This window comes from Vanellus vanellus (genome assembly GCF_965231255.1).
Source record: "Vanellus vanellus genome assembly, chromosome: 6".
Lineage (NCBI taxonomy): Eukaryota > Metazoa > Chordata > Aves > Charadriiformes > Charadriidae > Vanellus > Vanellus vanellus.
This window is the reverse complement of record NC_138911.1, coordinates 47,784,081-47,804,865: the sequence shown is the minus strand read 5'-3', so window position 1 is coordinate 47,804,865 and position 20,785 is coordinate 47,784,081. Positions and strand designations below refer to the sequence as shown.

The 20,785-nt window shown below is 41.0% G+C and overlaps 1 protein-coding gene across 1 annotated transcript in view; it reads right to left on the bottom strand.

The window, feature by feature from the left end:
- Window positions 1-20,785, bottom strand: part of NRXN3 (neurexin 3) — a gene marked incomplete at both ends in the record, with an annotated part of 989,746 nt that overhangs the window by 767,738 nt on the left and 201,223 nt on the right. Inside the window, one exon of the mRNA XM_082484857.1 lies at window positions 3,621-3,922. Coding sequence (XP_082340983.1) covers window positions 3,621-3,922 — 302 coding nt within the window. The remainder of the gene's footprint in view (window positions 1-3,620; window positions 3,923-20,785) is intronic.

Below are 20,785 nucleotides of genomic sequence, written 5' to 3'. Positions count from 1 at the left end.
AGGGAATCTGTGGGTTCACTTGGTTTGTCTCTAAGGAGATTAACTGCTGCGATAGTCATTTGATCTAAAAAAAAAAAAAAAAAAAGCAGCACTTAGTACTTTCCTAGCTTAGCTACAAAACATTTAACAATTCCAAAAAGTACTGGGCAAAAGTCCAGCTATTTAAAGTTCTGCTCTAATTCTAGGAACAACCAAAAAATTATGCAAATCCTCCTCCCCCTTCTCCCAAACCCCAAAAGAGCAGAAGAAAAGACTAGATGGCATCCTGAAGCAGCTGATAGCCCATTTACCTGGAATTGGTTTAGCTTTGGATCATATCCTTGGAATTTCTAAATTTTACTCTTTAAGTTCATTTTAAAGAAAAATATATTTATCATAAGTTGAACGTTTTCAACCAACTACAAGGAGGCTACTGAATTCCTTATTAAGCTTCAATATTCAGGGGCAACAGTTTTTTTGTTGGGTTTTGGGGAGGTTCTTTTGAGGAAACACGAGCACAGCTGGAAACAAGGCTCCCAAGTAACGTATATTATGCTGCAACTTTACAGGTGAATTTATGTCAGGAAAGACACAGAGTAGATAATTTCTTACATACAAAATTTCGGATATACAAAATTACATTGGATACAATAAAGGACAAAATTTTATAAACGGTAAATAATCTTTGTCCTTTATTACGTCTTCCATATGAAGATATCAAAGGACTTCACAGGTTCATAGCCTGACTGAAAAATAGTTAAGTATTTTACAGATAGATAAACTCTATCATGTACACGCAGACAAAACCAGGAGACATAAGCTGCTGGAAGCTGCTGTCAGAATGGAGAAAAACAAAACTCCTTCATCCCATGCTCTATTTAGAATGGTGCCTTTATCTCTTTGTTTGTTTGTTAAGTGAAGCATTTATAAGGTCAAGGTATATAATGACCATTCTTAGCTGTGTCCTGAAAAAGGTCCATAGCAGTTATCAGTTAGTTATCAGTCATTCAAGTTTTCAATCTTTTCCAAACTCTTTATCCTGAAGAATGAAGGGGTTTAAGACTTCTTCATCCCTAGTACTATCAATTAAAAGTAAGAATGCACAGGACCTGACAGGAAGGCTGCAGCATTCAGGGTTTCTCTTTATTGGTAAGTTTAACCTGTTTTCAATAATTTTTGGATGACATCTTGCAGGACTAGCAGGACTGCTTCTCCTCAAGGCCTCATCATTTCCAATTTCTGGGCAGTTTTAGGTTCTGGGTCAATATCTTAATTTTGAAACTGAACTTGATCAGAAGTTAAAATGGAATTATCCAGGGAAAAAGATGACTCAAAAAATTCCAGCCTTATTGATATTTTGTGGTTGAACCGTATTCTGTCATGCCTATCTATAGAATTGAACCCCAGATCACCTCTGCTACTTATTTTTAATGTGATTTTAAGACTGGCCTTTCTTTGGAAAGAGTACAGCCATCTCATTAAAACATCCTCTCTCCTGCCCAGTCAGGTTGGATCCTTTAAGACTCCAGGATCACGTGAAAACATCTGTAATGAATAGAGCAGTGCTGCTTAACTAGCAAGGGACTCCCCTGCTTTCTAATAATCAGCAAAGCACTGTTCTGGTCTAATCAAAGACCAAGAGGCGTAGACGTATTTCCATTTAACTGTGGACCCAGTAAATAAAAAAAACAACACCACCACCACCACTAGCTGAAATGTTAGGAAAAGAAAGCAAGAGCTTCCCATCCAGTTTTGTCTGCGACTCTTCCTCACTTTCTGCTTCTTCAAGATTCAAACCAATCCTGGCATGAAGCAAGGACGCGTTTTGCTTCAGGCACATTTTCCCATTGAAAACCAATTTCCAACAAAAATTAAAAGTATGATTAACTAAACTGACCAATAAGCTCTACGGAGATATTCACAGACCAGCCATTCTGAGGCCATCTAAAAATAAAAAACCACATCAAATAAAGCCATATATTCTGACCCTTCCAAATGTAGAAACCTCAACCAGTTGGTGCATCTTCCTCTACTAGACTGATGGGAATGTTTGAATGAAATAGGATCATTAAGACCCACCCACTGCATAAGAAATGAAATTTGCATTTGCATATAAACTATTGGAAATGTTGCCGTAAGTAAGAGCCCTGCAGTCTCATCAAACTTCGATGACAGATTTGTTAGTATGTAGAAATACCGGGATTCACATGGGAAAGACAGACAAATATCTCCAGCTCCAAACCCAGATATTTAAAAGAAAGATGTGAAATCCCCATAACAGATAAATTATCCACCGACGCCTACTAGTAGAGACTGTTTCTGATCCCCGGCACCGTTTATCCCATACTCACAGATACACTTTATCTTAGCTACTGTAAAACGTTACCACAAAAGCCGTTTTCTCAGCAAATGACATTATATAGACTTAAATATAACTATTAAGAGCTGTGTTAATATCCACATCAATAAGCAAATAAACAGATCATATTGTTTTCACAAATTAATTCTAAAAATCTTCGTTTCAAGCTATTTCTGCTACCTCTACCAATCAGCAAGTCACTAAATAGCTCCTATTCACAGTGTAAACTTCATTTATCATGCTGCAGATGGGCCTTAGTGACTTGATATATTCACCAGCTTTCAGAGCAAGGTTATTTAATTTTATCTTATCTATTTATGTCTGAAATTATATTTCATGAGGAAGGCTTCAGGATTTTAAGACTAGCCTACTACCAAATACGTCACCTGATGGAGTTGTCTGCTTAGAAAAGCAGCATGCAGATGTGCAAAAGTACAGTGGTAAAAACAGAAAAACTTTTCCAAAGTGGAATTGTAGGGTGCTGGATTGATCTGGGTTTGCTTGGCTTTTTTGATCCTTCCACTTTTCCAGTCCTCACAGCCAACAGAAGAGTCTCATAGGCAGAGACACAAGAAATAAAGTAGAATCTCATTATAGAAAGAAAGGGGAAAAATCAAAAAGAAGAAAAGAAGAACAGAGAATCAAGAAGACTCAGAAAGACTCCAGCCAATTAATTCCAAAGCTATAAAGTTAAAATAATTACACACGTACCCACCAGCCTGCACACCTGCACGCTCACATGCACACACAAAAGAAAAGAAAAAGGAAAGTAAAAACAAAAGACTTCCAGAATTAGAATTATGACATCATGGCAATGGTTAAACCAATTAACAAAACTGAAAGAAAAAGGAGAGAGGTGTAGAGCATTGGCTGTTGGAAAAAGACTCTGTTCCCACAGTAATTAAATGCAACAAGAATATTACTGATAAGATTGAATCATAATTAAGTAAATAATAAAATAAAAAAGGGAGAAGAGAAAAAGAGAAAAGGAAAAGGGAGATGAAAGTAAAGCTATGTCATAAGACTTTATAATTAAATCAAACTGGAAAAAAAAAAAAACAAACAGAAAATTAACAAAGTGGAAATGAAGATATCGCAACAGGGATAAATTCTCATCAACTAATATTTTTTCACTGTCCTTTAGATACCAAGATCCAGAAAAGGTGGAGAAACTCTAGCGATTCCACTGAGCATCCCCATTTCTCCATTACTCTCTCCCATCTGCTGGTCCCAATAAAACAGAACAAAGTTTTCCCCAGCATTTTCTCCCCTTCACCATTACCTGCCGCAGGTTGCGTGTCACCTTAACGTCGTGCCATGCGTTGTCATTGAACTTGCCATTGACAGGCTCCACAATGGCCTCGAAGGCCCCAGACCCCAGGTTAATGACCAATGAGACCGCACCATCTTTCAGGGCCAGGTTGACATAATCAGCTGACTTGCCGGTGTGCAGAATGAGCCCGTTGCGTTGCCATGTCTTGAAGGAGAGAGTGATCTCATCGCTGCTGCTTTGGATGGGGTTTTGCGACAGGTCATAGCAAAGGTATTCGGAACCACGGAAAGTGGCCATGTTCTCATCTCGTGCTGGAAAAAAAAAAAAAAAGGAAACAAAAGAACTATTCAGCAGTCAGCCAAGAAGAGATTTACAGTTGTCATGACATAGCACTGTTAATGCTCTATACAACTATACATCACGGCATGCTAATGACGGTACAGCTCCTCTTGTAATATGGCTATCAAGAGAATTAACGACAGGGTTCTTGGTACCAAAGAATTTCAGCACTGTGTTTTCAGTTTCACTGCAGCACTGTCACCATAGGGACCGTTCAAAAGTATGCAGTGGAGTGTAGGAAAAGTACATTTAAAGACATTGCTGTAAGACACTTCACATCCTTTTGGGGAGAATGATAGAAAACGCTATTATCCACAACATGACCATCACGTATGTGTTGTTCCAAAAGAAACCAATGTTTCCCAGAGATTAGTATTTAGATTCATTGCTAATGTCCTCTGAATTTAACCCATCTGCCAGGCAATCTAAGACAGGCATCAGAATATAATCCTGTCAGAGCTGCCCCTTTCTTTCAACTGAAAGGGAGACCAAGCAGAAAAGAAAGCCATATGAAGTATCCTATAATTTCCTTCTCTGAGAGCACGAGGGAAGTCCACATGAAACATTTTATCCACAGCCATAAGTAATGATGTTGCTGGTAAACACATCTCAGAACGTCACCTGTTTGATCAACTTATCCAGAAAATCTGTACTAGGCAAGCATATCCTTTTCATACTGCAAAAACGAACATGGGGGAATTATTCACAGCACATGACATGAAGTATTTCCTCATTAAGAAAAAAAAAAAAGTCTCATACGCATAGTACGGAAAACCACTGAGCTAGTTTCTCAGCAACTGGAGGCAGCATTTGAATACCATAAAAATCCTTTGTGGGAGCTGGAAGTCAGCTTCCCAGTACCTGGGCTTGCACTGTCACTCAGAGCCAGCTCTGCTGCCCTGTTGCACTCAGCTGACTCAAGCCAGCCGGGTACCCTGGTTTTGCCCAGTGGAAGAAATACAGGACGGCGATGGTAAAGCTTGCAGGAGAGCTGCCTATAGCCCATTCCTACCAGTGATATCTGGGAGAAAATGGTTGTTACGATGGAGCCTACGCAGATCCCCTCACTCCATATTGCAGCACCTTTCTGACTCCCAGCTGTGAAAGCAAGACTGAGCACGAATAACTAGATGGTACAAGCAGTCAAGCTATCATTGCTTACAATCTGCTGCATAAGGCAAATACTGGTTCTATTACCGTTGACATTAATAGCATTTTTCTGCTTCACTTTGTCTCATTTAGTAATCCTAATACAGATTAGCTGGAATTTATTATATAAGATTGAGGGGAAAATTCTTGTTGTCATAGCTGTTCTTGAAAAATAACTACATGGTAAAATCTGTGCCCTCACAGCATGAAACAGTGCTGACAAAACCAGCAGTGTTGCAACATGAACATATATCATCCTCAAGTCATAGGTCTGCTTTAAGCAGAGACTTTTTCAGTCTTGACTGAGGGTATCACAGAATGAACTCATTAAAAAAAAAAAATCAAATCAGTGCACGTTGAAGGCAGCAGTAATGTGTGTTTGTACTTATGTATGTGAACCATGTGTCTATACATCCCTGCAAGCAAACAGTAAGACAAATGACTCCATCCAGTAAAGGCTGGGTGCCAACTGGCTCAAAACGCAGCTTTACAGAAGAAGACCTGAGGGCCCCAGCAGACAAGTTGAGCACAAGCCAGCAGTGCCTGCCCTTTCAGCAAAGGTCAGCCGCATCCTGGGCTGTATTAGCAAGAATGCAGCCAGCAGGCTGGCAGAAGCGATTCTTCCCCTAACCGACACTTGTGAGATCACATCAGGAGTACTTTGTCCAGTATTGAGCTCCCCAGTTTAAAAATGGGGTCAACATACTGGTGCGAGTCCAGCAAAGAGCTACCACAAGACTCAAGGTGCTGGAATAGGTGATGCGCGTGGAGAGGCTGAGAGAGCTGGGTTTGTTCTGCCTCAAGGAGAGACAACTCAAGGGAAATCTTGCTGCCTCCTGCAATGACTTAATGGGAGAGCACAGAGGGCCAAATTCTTCTCAGAGGTCTGCAGAAGAACAATGATAGGCAACAGACACAGCTGGAATACAAGAAATTCTCATTCTAGATGAAAAAAAACGTTTCATCTTGAGGATGGTCAAACACTAGGAAGGGCCTAGAGAGATTGTGAAATTTCCATCCTTTGAAATAGTAAAAACTTTATTATGCACACACCTGAGCTGCCTGCTCTAACTGGACCTGCTCTGAGCTAATGGTTGGACTACACGGCCTCTGGAGGTCCCTTCCAAATTACTTGGTTCTGTGATTCCATTCTGAATACATTTAACTACCACCAAGGAGTGCATACGCTTGTGTCAGTGTTCAACCAGCCTAAGCACAGAGGGTTGATATTGATTGCAGTTCTGGAAGTCAGAGCCGAGCGCTTAACAACCCACTCCACGATGATAATTCCCCCGCGTAGTCACTCCTGATCCATCGGAAGGGAACATGTTACAATCAAGTCAGACACATGCTCTGTGTACCTGCGGGTAATTCCCATCAAATAGCCGGTGTCTGAGGGCAGGAGTCAAACACGATCATTATGACTGAGCCTTTTTCCCCACAGCCATAGATGTTTGAAGCACTGAATACACATTTGACTTCTTTGGGAAGGGGGGCGCGGGGGGTTGATTGTTCACTCAGTACAAGACATATTAATAGGGCTCATTTACACTTTCTCAACCACTTAGATGAAATCTCACTGGTCTACTCAGTACAAAGGAGAAGGCAAGGAGTAGATTAGAAATCTAAATGGTAATTTAAGGTAACCACTGCAGACTCATCAAAACGGAGCATGAAAATTCAGAGAGATATTACTCTTACTTGTACCACTGGTTTTAATATAGGGTGCTATCAACCCACCCCTGTGTGCAACTACATCATCTGCCTGTTTCTTCCAGTCATCTGCTGCTGACCCTTGTCACAGGTGGGATTCTGGATCCGATCCATCTTTTTATCCTCTTGTTCTTGGGAAAATGCTACCTATTTCTTTTTCATTTGTTGTTCAGGTTTTCGTGGTTTTTTGTTTTGTTGTTTTTTTTTTATTTCTTTTTTTTTTTTTTCTTCCTCCTGTGGCTCCTTTGGATATACATTCAAATTTGCAGATCACCACACACTAAAATCCCTCTAGGGTTCACTAGCAAATCCAAATTCATGCCTGTCCACCCCATATCTCATAAACACAACTCCCAAGGTCAACCCACTCTCTATAACTGTAGTCTCCAAACCACTAATTCCTAAACAGTTTACCACAGTGGCCATGTGGATGACTGGTCTACCGGTCTCATGAAAGGCTTTAGTGCACAGATTAGGCTCCAATCGCCTAAGACCTTGGCTGCATATTCCTCCAAGCCACAACACAGTAGCCTGCATCAGGCCACATGAAAAGCTTTTTACCAGGCACAGCCCTTCCATGCTGTCCTGCCTGTTAAGGCACTCTGACATAAGCCATGGATGTGACCAAAAAGCACATGGGAATGCCTAAAGAGCGTGGAGGGGAAAAAGGGATACAGGTTCTTTCCACAATGTATGAAGAGAAAAAGCCCCAAGTAGGCTGCAGGTCCCACAGTATTTCCGTGTGCTTTCAGGCAGTCTGGTGACATCTGGAAGACCAAAGAGTGGTGAAGCACTTGTTATTTCTTAGCTCATCACCTTTTTGCTGTACATTTCTGAAGGCTCCACAAATTGCACTGTGATATTTATGGCTTCTATATTCTTTAAACAGTGGTACTGTACCAAGGAGCCTCTGCATAGCAACACAGCTAACCTAGAATAGCTAAACTTAAGGCTCAACTCAAAGTCAACAGAAATCCTTGGTTTATGTTACGTGGAGCAATAGATCAAACCCTGGTTTTGGTGGGATGTGAAACCCTGTATATAGTAAGAATCGATGACCTAGCTGTTCAAGTGTGACAATGAAACTACTTAAAATAACATTTACCTAAAACAGCATTTAGAATATGTTTGCAAACTCTTGATTCATACATGATTTGCAAGATTTAATTTTTAACTCAGTTAGTACTAGACAGATTTACAAAAATCAGAATCTGAAAGCAGGTTAGCACATGTAAGCAATTAAATCCTCCATTTTGCTCGTTAATATTAATCTAAACCCATTATTTATTTTCTAACACATTCACATAACTAAGTTCTCTGCAACAGCTGGGATTTGCAGGGATCCAAGACCTGTACAAAACTCCACATTCAGACTTAAACCCTTGACATATTCAAAGTCTTACAGAATTCACCAGCGTAGAAGCAAAACCCAGGATCTTCAAACTGATCAACACAAACCTCTTCCTGGAATGAATGGAGTCACCCATCACTTTAAGAAGTGGGAAAAGGTTATCCTTTTCTGACTAATCACTAGCAGGCACAGCTAGCACATTAAGCAGTTACCATCACCACCCCACTGCAAAGCCAATTTTGCAAGTCTCAGACCTATACCTGTTCGAATCCCCAAATCGGCTATCACTACATACTGCAGACTGATAGCAAGAACAGAAACACAAGCACGGCCAACAACTACCTAAGTCAAGCTCCTGGCTCCTCTCATCCCTGCAGAAACCCCAGAGCTTGCTGAGTCTCAGGTTCCCAAGAGAGGTAAAGACTGGGGATCTTTCCATACTGTGTACAGCTACATTGCCTTTTCAGGAGAGCCAGATGGTAACTTTGACTTCAGTTTTTATGTGCGAAGCTGTTGCTATGTGTTCCTGTCAGAGCTCTTTGTAGAAAGGAGGACTCATTCAGAATTCACAGCATCACTAGGAAGTAGAGAAACCTTGGCATTTTGATTTGTGTATGAGGAAACCAATGTGCAGACATTTTAATGGATCTACTCATGGCCACCAAGTAAATCAATAGTAGAGAAAGCATTTGAGTTCAGGACCTCCTAGCTTCCCATCCTGGCCTCATTCCACAGGTTCTCATACATTTGTGGAGGAAAACCAACCTCCTATTTTTCCTCCAGTCCTGCCAGGAAGTCACCCCAGGGAAGAGTATGGAGCAGAGAAGCCTCCAAAGTTTTGGATGATGCCTGAAAATAAATACTTCATGACTGTGAAGCTAAAACCAGCAAATCCTAGAAGCACTGATTCCGCCCAAGTTAAATACTCGACAAAAGCAGCATCTCATGCAACAGGATTTCTGGCCTCAGACACAATTAAGAAATATTGAGTAAAATATGAAATGGACAGTGACTTTCCTGAAGTCTCCTGAAGAAAACTTCAAGCAGCTCTCAAAAACAAGAGTCAGCTGCTCACCCTCTCACCTTCCGTCAAAATCCACTGCATTACATGTGTACTCTGAGGCAATCCTTATCTCACTGGAGTTTGGTTTACAGCCAACATTGGAGCATGTCTTCTGTCAGTGAGAAAAGCAAACTCTCCACACTGCTTCAGAATTAATAACCACTCCAGTGTTCGGTGGGATTTACCTTATCTCAGTGGTTTGCTGTGCTTTGCACAGAAGAGCTGGTGCTGTCTGATAATCTCGGAATGGTCTAATACTGTCACGTGTCAGGCTTCTCTGCCAAAGCAGTGTGCATTAAGGACAGAGGCAGTAGGACATCTGGGTACTCCCTTGACCTTTTGTCAAACAGGTCAAAAAGAAAAAGAGTATTTACAGGAACCTTTTCTCCCTACCATTTAACAGTTCTCTATAACTTCAGAAAAACCTACAGGTATGGAACCTGTCTTAAGAAGAAAGAAACATGCTTCCAAAGTTGGCCACTGACCTCAGAACTGTTATTAAATTAGAGGACTACCATCCACCATGGCAGAGAAAAGGAAAAATAAAAACCAAACCCACAACAACTACCCCAACTTCACCATGAATCCAGAACACAGAAGGAAAAATATCGATGTACTCAAAAGGTATTGTGGATAGATAATTAAGTTCGCGCAATAAGTATATAACACAGCATTATAACATACAGCTACGCAGAAGGCCTAAGTGCAAGGAGGTTAAAAAAAAAAAGGCAGAAGTTCTCACTGTTAGCATTAGTCCTGCTGCTTGAATGATGGGCCCTCCTCACCTGAGGACATGCCAGTGGAATCAGTAGAGAATTACAGCAGAGCTGTGGTACTCAGTGGTTATGATCTTACTGCACTTGGGCATCAGCTGTGCTTTCAGCAGCATGACAAGGAGACTATCTAATTTATTTCTGATGGGTTGACTGGCTAAGATCATGATCCTAGCAAGCACAACTGAACTTGGTGTTTCTGGGAAGAAATTTTGTGGCAGTCTTCCCATACTGCTGAAATTAACAGGCATTCCTGCTTTGGCACCGTATAGCTGGGTATGGACATGGCTAAATGTCTTCATGCCAGTGCGTGTATCTTTGCCTCCTTTCTATACTAAGTCTTACGCCATAAACAATAGACCTAAAGTTTTAAAATTCTAACTGAGCTGTAGGAAATCTTTTGACCCCAGTCATAATGAAGTCTGGAAAGAATAAATTCCATATATGAACCACGTGAACTAAGGGGAAATCAACTTTAAAGCTGTTCTAGATGGTGAGCTGTGAGAGATCAAGGCATCACCTCCCAAAGGATGGGGCAGAACCCCAGTCTGGGTCAACCCCCACGAACTCTACAAAGAGGTAATTCTGTTCTGGGCAGAATGGTTCTCCTGGGGGTCACCTATAAGAGCTATGATCTTCAACAACATTACGATTTATGTTCCAAGTTACTTTCACACGTGTCTGATGTTCCCTCAGAGGTTAGGGGAGGAGAAACTGTACATCAAATGTCACAGAAAATAAGTCAGCCAACACCTCTGAAGGGCAAAAAAAGGTGAACTATCTCCATCACCCTCCAAAAGAGTTGTCCACTGACTGAATGCTGAAACCTTAATGAAAGCCCTCAGAAGCAGTCAAAGCAGCTCACCCAGATTCATGTTATTAAAACAAACCTGGATAGTTTACTTACAATCAGGCTGTTATTTTAAAGAGATGGTGACAGACTCCAGTAATAGCTAAACAGCAGATCACTGCATCCTCCATTAAGTTGTCCAAATCCTTTTGTTGCATTCCTCCTTTCTAGCCTTCGGGCAGGAAAAATAATACATCCAAGTGGTTCTGTTTTTTTCTAGTCTGATCATTCTCCACACCACCCGATTGAATCAGTGACACCACTAATCAACCCCTCTCATAAGGTCCCATGCTCTGTCCCTCATGTACACACTTTTGTGCTCTCAATAGTCAAAAGCAAATACTTTTTTGAAGTCTTACAGAGCTTATGTAATTATTTAGATTCAGAAGAAAGAGCATGCAAAACATTCTTCTATGCATGAAGCATCTTCTAAGCATCACCAACAGTGATACTGGCACGTGGAAGCTTTGACAGTCATATCATATACTGCACTTTTACTCCACAAACTGTAAAGTAAGAACATCTAAGTCATCTCAATGTCATAATGACATGACTGAATTGATTGCATTGATAAAACCTTATAAAAAGAATATTACTTCTAACTTCAAGGAAATGATGGGAATAATTTTTCAGAAGAAAATGAATTTTTGCTGTTGGAAAAAAAAAGTCTAAAAAAAAATAAAAAAAAAAAAAAAATCAAAGAAAGAGGTTATAATGGAGAAGATTAAGTGCTGAGCTGGAGTCCCAAAGTAAAAAAAAGTAGTTTTCCAAATGCTTACTAGCTTTAAACCATTCTGGATAATGTTAGATTTTCCAGAAACAGTGTCATTTATTGTTTCCTCAGGCCCCTCATTCTTACTTATTGTATCTACGCAATTTGTGACTTGGAAGCAGAGAAGAATCACAATAACAACATCAGAAACTGTGTAGGTAAGAATCAATGGAGGACAACATCTCTCATCATGTTTAAGGGATGCGAAGAGCAACATTAGCCTAGGAGCCCAAAGCAATGGTGAGATGCACTCAACAGTCAGTGCTGTTTCAGCGCCAAACTAAAATTTTGCGCATAGGGTAGCAGCTCTGATCCTACCCAAAGAGCTCTTTCATCTCACCACTAAGAGCAAAGGAAGCACTATGATACACCAGAGAATGCCAAGTGCCCAACATCAATCATGCCTTCTCCTCCATTATCTTTACACATTACCCTTTGCGTCTAAGTGAAAATGCTTGTTAAAAGGTCCTCAAATTTAAGCCCAGAAGAGATCAAGGAGACTTGGCAATACAATGACTGCCCATCTTTTTGTCAAACCTGACTAATCTATTATTTCCCTGAGCACTGAAGCTCTTAATGAAAACAGGAGGAAGAATTGCTTTCTCTAAAGATACTGCACAAGAGCTCCGGACCTGCAGGTTCCACCTCTGCTTGCTGCTCCTCCTTGGACAAGGCTCTTTGGGCTGTCACCCCCTGAACTGCAAAGCATGCCTCAGAAATTCAGCAAAGTGACTTAGCTCTCCTGATGAATTTGGGCCGCTGCACAGCGGAGACTGAGAGCAAAGGCAGGGATCAGACATGACGGTGCCCGAGTCTTTAACCCAAAGAAAGGGGGAATATCCCCCTGGGCTCCTGATCCTCAAACAGATGAGATGGACTCTCTAATGGAAACCATATAAAGCAGTTTCCATGTATCACTTTCACATACCAGTGATAGAGCTAGTAGTCTGTTAGAAGCACAACTGCTTTAAATTTCTGGAGTATGCACCTCTTAGATATACAGGTGAAGTTCATACCATCTAATCAAATGAAAACTCACACAAATGAAAACGCTATTTTTGCTTCTCAACCTTGGAAGACTCTTCTTCGCTCAACAGTAAACTGCTGTCATAGAATCATAGAATTGACTAGGTTGGAAGGGACATTTAAGATCATCAAGTCCAACCATCAACCTAACACTGCCAAAACCACCACTAAACCACTGTCCTTTCAACAAAATCTCCTCTGATAGAAAAAAAATATTAGATGTATCACAGAAAATCTCCTAGTTAGTCCACATATTCGGCATAGACAGAAATTATTTAAACCTGGATTCATCAATAATATGATCCGCAGATTCCCTACTGACTCTCTAAACCACCTTCTCTGCCTTTTTCTGCAGGGAAGCAGAAAACAGAACGGTCTGAAGAAGAATCTGAACCATTTCCTACAGAAATCATCCACCAGCATCATTTGCTCCAATACCACACAAAATAACTGAAAAACGTATTCATAAAATCTTTTAGCTAAAATGCTTTGATGACAAAAGTATTAGTACCACAATAATGAAAATGAATAAATAAGATGACATATGTCTACAAAAGATTATAGCATATGGTTAGTAACATCATTTTTTAAATTGCTCACACCAAAATTGATCTAAATGACAAACTACAGGTGTAGAAGTCAGAACCTGAGCATTTTATCCTCAACTTTGCCACTGATTTACTGTGCAACCTGAGGCACTTAATTAACCTCAGCTGCCTCCATCTGTACTACAAAGATAACAAAAATATAGGTTAAGTCCTTCAGACCTACGGGAAAAGAAAGCTCTATGAGTTTAATAAAACTTTTCTGCAAAACAAGAAGTGTTCCACATCTGTGAGGAGAAGCCACATACCAAGCCAGTGTATATGCAGTGTACAGTGTCCCGGGCATCCTTCTCTCCACCTATTCTACGTTGTTTGCCAAGTACAAACAACTGTACGGGTACCAGTGCGCGAGGCTGCACTCTCTGTCAGTGGCTGTCCTGGACAGTGGCAAACACACAATAAACTCCAAGTATCAGTCTGCCTGTGGCACTATGTACTTAGAGCTGTGCTTGTTCTGATCAACTGGCCAAAAGAGACAAAAAACACTATTTTATGACAATGTCTTGCTTAACCCCAAATTAAATTTAACCTATTTGTTTTACACTTCCTTAAAAATGTATTTCTTAAAAAACTAGAGCTCCATTTTAAACTAAAAGCATGAAACATTTATTTTCAAATGAATGATGCTGAATAAATCAATTTTAAAAAATAATTTGCCTGAAACAATTTAATATATTCATATAAATTCACAATTTGTTTTGGATGAAACAAGTATGCTTTTCTCTTTTCCTTTCTCTGAACGATTTTGCTACTTTCACTCCCAGCTCCAAAAGGTGCAGGAAAAGCAATGTGTTGCTACCAATTTTGTCAAGAGCTCACATACCATGATGGTGTGCTGGGCATAAGAACTCCTCTAGACTCCTCGCTAAGGAATGTGGGTGAAAACAATTCCCACTGCTGCTGTATTTATGCTTTCTTATGTTTTTGTTTTGCTCTGCATTTCTTCTAGTTTACTTATTTTCCTGGAGCATCATTCTAAAATATAAGGATGCCAGTCTCTGAACATACCACTTGGCAGAAACAGTTTTGGTTGGGGGTTTTTTTTGGTGTTTTTTTTTTGTTTTGGTTTGGTTTTGTTACAGACTGAACCTTCACCAAAATGCAAACTCACCAGAGAGAGAACATCACAGCACCATGAACATAAATCTCGAGATTTAACAGATTCACCAGCCTTGCTTTCACAGAGATATCTCTACTGCTGGGTTTTTACCCACACCCTCTGCCCTTCTGTGTAGAACACCCACGACAATACAGCCGGGAGCGTACAAGTGTACCGCTATGCTCTTAATTGACCAGCTTTTTATCTTACGTACTTTGTTGAACAAAAGTGATGTTGTTTTTATACAGACTATGCTTTTTTTAAAAAGCTGAACCAATTTGCATGCCAACAAGCAAAATTATATTCACCACCTAAGAGAGATTTACTGTTGTTCAGCAGCAATCTGTATCCCAGTTGCAATCCCCAGTTTCACACTACCCTTACTCTTCTAGCCTATTAAAAAAAAAATCTAAGTCAAACACCAAATATCACCAAATACTCATTCTGATGTTACATATTTAGACCTGTTTATTATTGGGTGTAGATTCAAAGGCACTAATATTCAGCTAATCAAACAGGATGCACTTGTGGCATCTTTGTTCCTTTCCATACTGAAGACAAGGTCTTCCCTAAACTTTCTGACCTCAGTGAAAAGCCACAGCGTTAGGGAGAAGAACGTCAGGAAGCTATCGCACTCTTCCTTACACGTGTGGTAGGATTGGTCATGCTTGGGAAAAAACATGGGGACTATCAGTGGGAATCTTCCAAGACTGACTGCAGGAACGAGCAAAAAAGATTTACACCAACACTGAGAGCAAGAAAGTCGAAAAGTGCATTTGGAACAAAAGCACATCTAAGGAGCCCAGCGAGAGGAAAAATTCCTGCTTCCATTGAAGGGCACTATTTTAGAAAACTGCTGGAAGCTCTCAAAGAAAGGGACCGGAAGGACAGGAGCAGAGAGGTAGCACTGTAAGAGGTGTGCATGTGTGCTTGTGTTAGCAGCAGCCTTCCGGCAGGCGTCCCACTTGCCGTTGAGCAGAGAGCCCTTTGGGCATCCTTCCAGCATGAGGAGTGAGCAGAAAAGCAGTTAACGCTAATAACTGTAATAACAATAATGATCCACAAAATTATCCTTTTCGATACCAGCGAGCGGTATTGAAAGCCATGCCTGCGGGAAAGGGGAGATGCAAAGGAAGGTGAAAAGCAGAAGTGAGGTGGAAGAGAGATGCGGAGCGGGGCAGAGCAGCGTGTGAGACGGATATCAGACTGCGGTAATGTCCGCTCCTCACAGCTCCAGTATGAGTGGAGGGTGTGTACGTGTGGAACCCCAGTACTGCCACGCTATCAAAATACACTGCCAAACACTACTGCTGCCCTTCATTTATACTCGTTGTGAGACATCATTAAGAACGTTTATGCAAGTAGCAGTATCCAAACCCAATTTGAGGCACAATGATTCTTCTCAAAACAAAGCCACAGGCAAGGGACTGTTACAAGCTGGCAGAGCAGCTTTGGCCAGTAATTATTTAGGGGCAAAAATGTGTGCATTTGTATGCAGTGAGGAAGGGGCTAGGCTTCTGCTATGTCTATATAGCAGCAAGTTCACGGGTGTTTACCAGGGCAGTGGACGTGTACATGCAGGTACAGGCAGTACAGCCGCACAGCATATTTCTGCGGAAAGGCAGATAAAGTGCATCTGAACAAACACGATATACACATATAAAGAGGAGATGGGCCCTTTGTTACCGCATGAAAGGAAGCGGGCATTAGTGTGAGGAGATTTACAAGAGAGTGAGAGACACACAAAGCCAGCTTGGAGGGGCTGTGCATGCATACGAGTAAAACGTGGGAGAATTAACATCCTTGTACACCTTACAGTGCGCATATGAGAACGGGAATGAAATGCATCTTCCCCGTGGAACTTCAGGGCATCCACGTGAGGACTTACGCGCACGCATATGTACACAGAGAAAATGAATACACGTCTTGACCAGGTGTAAATACAAGAGTGAATGCACACAATTGCTGGGTGTAAGCACAGACGTTCAACGGTGTGTGAGGATGCAAGCGTGGTGGAAGCGCACCGAGCTCCGGCATTGCACGCGGGGGCGAGAGGGAGGGAGTGCCAGTCTTTCTGGCGCATGCTCCAACTTCAGCCTGGGCTTTTCCCCTTCCTGCTTTAGGTTTTTTTCTGCGGCAGAGCAGACTCCATGTCTACAGGGAAGGTGCTTAATGAGTCAAATCCAATCTCTCGAATGCCTTATCAGTTGTGGACAGGCCTGTTTCTGACAGCTGACCTTTCCCACTGCACGCCGCTGAAAAACCCATCCACCACAAACAATTAACACAATGCTGCAAACAAAGCTGAAGGAAGGGAAGACTCTAGACTGTTACAGACAGCACTACAGACAGAAGGGAGAGTGATGCACATAAAAATGACAGAGAGCAGCTATACAAGGGTTCGATTCCACCTTATTTTGCCACGCACGCAGTTTATTACCTTCTTTACAGCTTGGCTGTAGAAAAGCTATGTGCAAAAACAAGGCCCGTGTAAAACAAGAAAGGAAAGCAGAGAGGACAGGAAACACTCTTGTGAGGTATATAATGACATTAAGCCCATGCGTAAATACATACATGTCTGTGTAAATATATGCAAAGCTGATAGAAGGAGCAAAGTTCCTTATTAAAAAACAAAACCACACAGAGGAGGTGAACATAAGTATCACCCTGGCATCCTATACCTCTGCTGTTGTGGGACTAGCTCCTAAGAGCACATAGACAAATACATTCATTAAAAGAACCAAACTGCATACACCTGAGTTAGGAACCTCTAAAAACAATAAAACCTATCGAATAGCCTCATCTAATAACGACAAGGAGGCTCATCCCATGAAGACTGCAACTCCAGTTCCAAGTAAGCAGGAGACTGCTTCTCTTGGGAGGCACAAACACCTAACAAAGTGGATGGTCTAGTCAGTTGTCCAAAGGATTTGCTGCGCAGGAAAGGTTCAGAGAAAATCTGCGTGTTCTCAGCTCTGCTACTAGCTCAGTGCAAGACTTGGACAAACCATACACATTGTATTTTCTGAAGTCAGTCTTCCCTAACATGATTTTCTGCAATAGGTGCCTGCCACCAACACGCTTGAAGATCAAGACCAACATATCTCAAATTTCAAGAGCAAATCCTAGGCACACAGAATTCACATGACAATTTGAAAAAGTAGACGTCAATCTTTTGTGCAGCAGTCTCCTTGTATGCGCAAAAGAAAGCACAGCCTACTATTACCAAATATTTTGAGGTTTTGCTATTATTGCATTGCAATAACAGAGGCTCTAAAAGGGTTGTGCTCTTCCATTTTAACTCCCTATATGTACAGAGTAGGAGCTAGCTGACACCGAGGAAAGTCTGCAGAAAAAAAGTTTGCCAGAAGCTCCACGGAAGTCATCTGGATGGAGCATCTAATTCATCTGGGCACTTGTGGAAAACTAAGCATGCTTTTGAAGATGTTACATGCAAGCCAGACAAGTCTGAGAAATAGGAGTGAGTTAAGAGGTACAGACAGTCATCTGGGGTCAGGGAGCGGGGGAAGCTCAACAGCAGTGCAACAGATGTTTCAGTTTAGCATCTCTATCTGATAAAGAAGCTGATGAACAGAAAAGGTACTTAGGCAAAAGTATTCCAGCTAATCACTGGAAGTACACAAGATCCCTTCAAACCCCACCAAACCAAAAAGATTTGGAAAAGAAGTATTTCATTACAGTGGATGTTTTCTGTATTAAACTGAAAAAGTTATATCATGACTGTAATTGTTTTTAAGCTACTTCCATGTGGTCTTTTGATATATACATATTATATGCATTTATTTCAATGCAATAAAAATTCATGCTTAGTATATACTGTAAATCTCTTAAAATAGTCATCAGCTCACCTATTTTCATACATTTCTGAAATTATCTATGCTATTTGGAATAATAGATCACAGCTGTTCTATCAGTTCATTCAAAATTAATATCTTCATATCATCAATGAAATGACTGTCATATCTTGATGTGACAGCACCAAGAATGAGCCCAGCTGTTTTTATTACTTCAAGCCACTGGGTAGCACAATCTTATTAAAGCCATGTACAAGTTATCAACACTGGATAGCAACTAAAAAAAAAAAAATTAAAAACAACAGCCAAATCAGTGCTTCTCTTCAGTACTACAAGCCAAACTCAGAACCCACTGGCCCTGATAAAATTAGGAGCAATTTTATGGTAATTAACGAAGGTATACTGCTGGATGTAAGACAGCAATCATGCTGGTATCTGTGTTCGTGTTATTTTTCCCAAGCCTGTTGCTAGAAGGTCAGAACTGATGTAATGCCTACTCCTACAAGCAAAGCCCAGCTGCTGTAAAAATGACTTTTCAAATCTCCCTGCAGGAAACATGACACAGCCCTTGTGTTACAACTACTGTTGAAAAACGTGTGCTTCTCTTTCAGTTCAGAAAGGTGCTGCTGTTATTTTCCTGGAGATGAGTTCACCCTGGAAGGTCTCAATTTCTGTGGTTTGGGGGGTTTGGGAGTTTGTTTTGGTTTTAATAACAGAGACACTTATTCTAAACACCAGCAGGACTTGCATATTTCAAAGATTTTCCAACTCCTGTTTTACCGAAGCGTTGTCCCTCTTCAAGCTGTTCCCCACACTTTAACAACTCCATTAACCCACCATCACTGCAGTCTTGCCCTTTTGGAAGTGAAAGCTGGTCAGAGGTTTTAGGAAGGAGGGATGACAGTCTTCGTTGAGATCCACATGGCAAACCCTTGTATATGTATCCTCATATACAGCCAAAGGAAAGGACCATTGAAGCCCCTGCTATGTGGAAAGGATCTCTATTTTTAAAATACATGACAATTCTGAAAATGGACTTTGCCAAAGTAACCACCAGAGCCTCCAGGTTAATTGTCTCTTGACAGGTCAAAAGCGCTCAGTTCCAATAAAAATAAGTGGGTTTTTTTTCCCTGTAACTGCTAGGTCTGCCACTACTTTGTGGAGTCACAGACAAGCCGGGATCTTTTTGCGTGCTGTCTCTAGCAACAGAATTTTGGCAGACCAAGTTCTACTCTTACCTTCATAATGCCATGACCTCTTATGGGGCTGCTGAAGGAGGACTGCTGGAAGAATTTGGCCTCGACATTGTAATTTTAAAAGCTATTCTGTTAACACATATTTCAGAACAAGGTATAACCTATTTTCTCAGAACTGTGTTGGTTCTGCAGAGCTAAGAAAAATAAGAGGGGAGAAATTATATATTATATTACTTTAATTGATCTGCTATACATATATATGCAGTTTTATCTTTACACTCAGGCAACTGAACACAAAAAAAAAAAGAAGCTTCATTAAATATTTTTTTTCCCAATTTTACACAACTTTTTCTTGCTTGTAACTATACATCAATCCCACAAACAAAAGGAAACTTTATAACAACTACTCAGGGAGTACAAAGGAGCAAGAGAACTCACTGCACATCGTACATACCAATACTGAAAGCTTTTGTAAAGTTACCTGACAACTCACAACATTAAGCTCCCCCATCTGCAGCCCACGGAGGATCACAGTTGTTCCTGCTGCTGTCTAAACTCATTTCTAGAGTGTCATTTTCCTGTTTCTTTGCCCTACAGATGACTAGCTAGATTTCAAACTTTTGTGATCTGCTTGGCTTGACCATACCGTGATGCATAAACCATAAGACAGAGTTAGTGCCCCCTCACCAGCACTCTCTCCTTGAATGGCCTCTACAAGGAATGTTAGTTTTAAACAAAACAAGTTTTCAAGTTGCAGAGAGATCAGCAGACAAATGCTACTGCTGACCTTTAGATTTCATAGCATGTGGTAGAACAAGATTGTTGACCCCTAAGATTCTGTTTCTCAGTAGGAGTGAATTAAGAACTCTTTTTCAAGCTCTTACAAGAACTGTAACAACTCCATAAAGTACCTTTAGTCCTGGGTGATTCTAGTGTGGTTTATAAGCACATGCTGAAATTGGTTCATTTGGCAGAATGGAGGATGCCAGGCCCTCAAAGACAAAGATGATCCTTGATGGGAATTGTAGTCGTCAGGGAATTGTAATCGTCAGCCAACTACAATTTCTCATAGTCATGCAAGCGCCAGTTAGAACAGGCTGTGATGAAGGACACGGGCAGTGTGGCCAGTCCTGCTTATCCTTCAAGGTGTTGCAGCCCTGCAGGCATAGGACACTCCAGACTCCACCTCTACCTGCTTTGTCACCTCTACAAAAAAGAGAAATTGCTACAACCAATATATAAACAGAGCTCTTGCGGATCTTGTGCCTATAGCTCTGCATCAACATTGCACAACCACTGCGGACTAAAATGCAGTTGGGTAGATGATCTTTCATAGCTGCAAGAGGAGTTTAAAGAGGCAGAAAGACATTACAGCAATGGGAGACTTGGCTTTTGGACGTCAAGCAGCGACCTTGACTGAGAG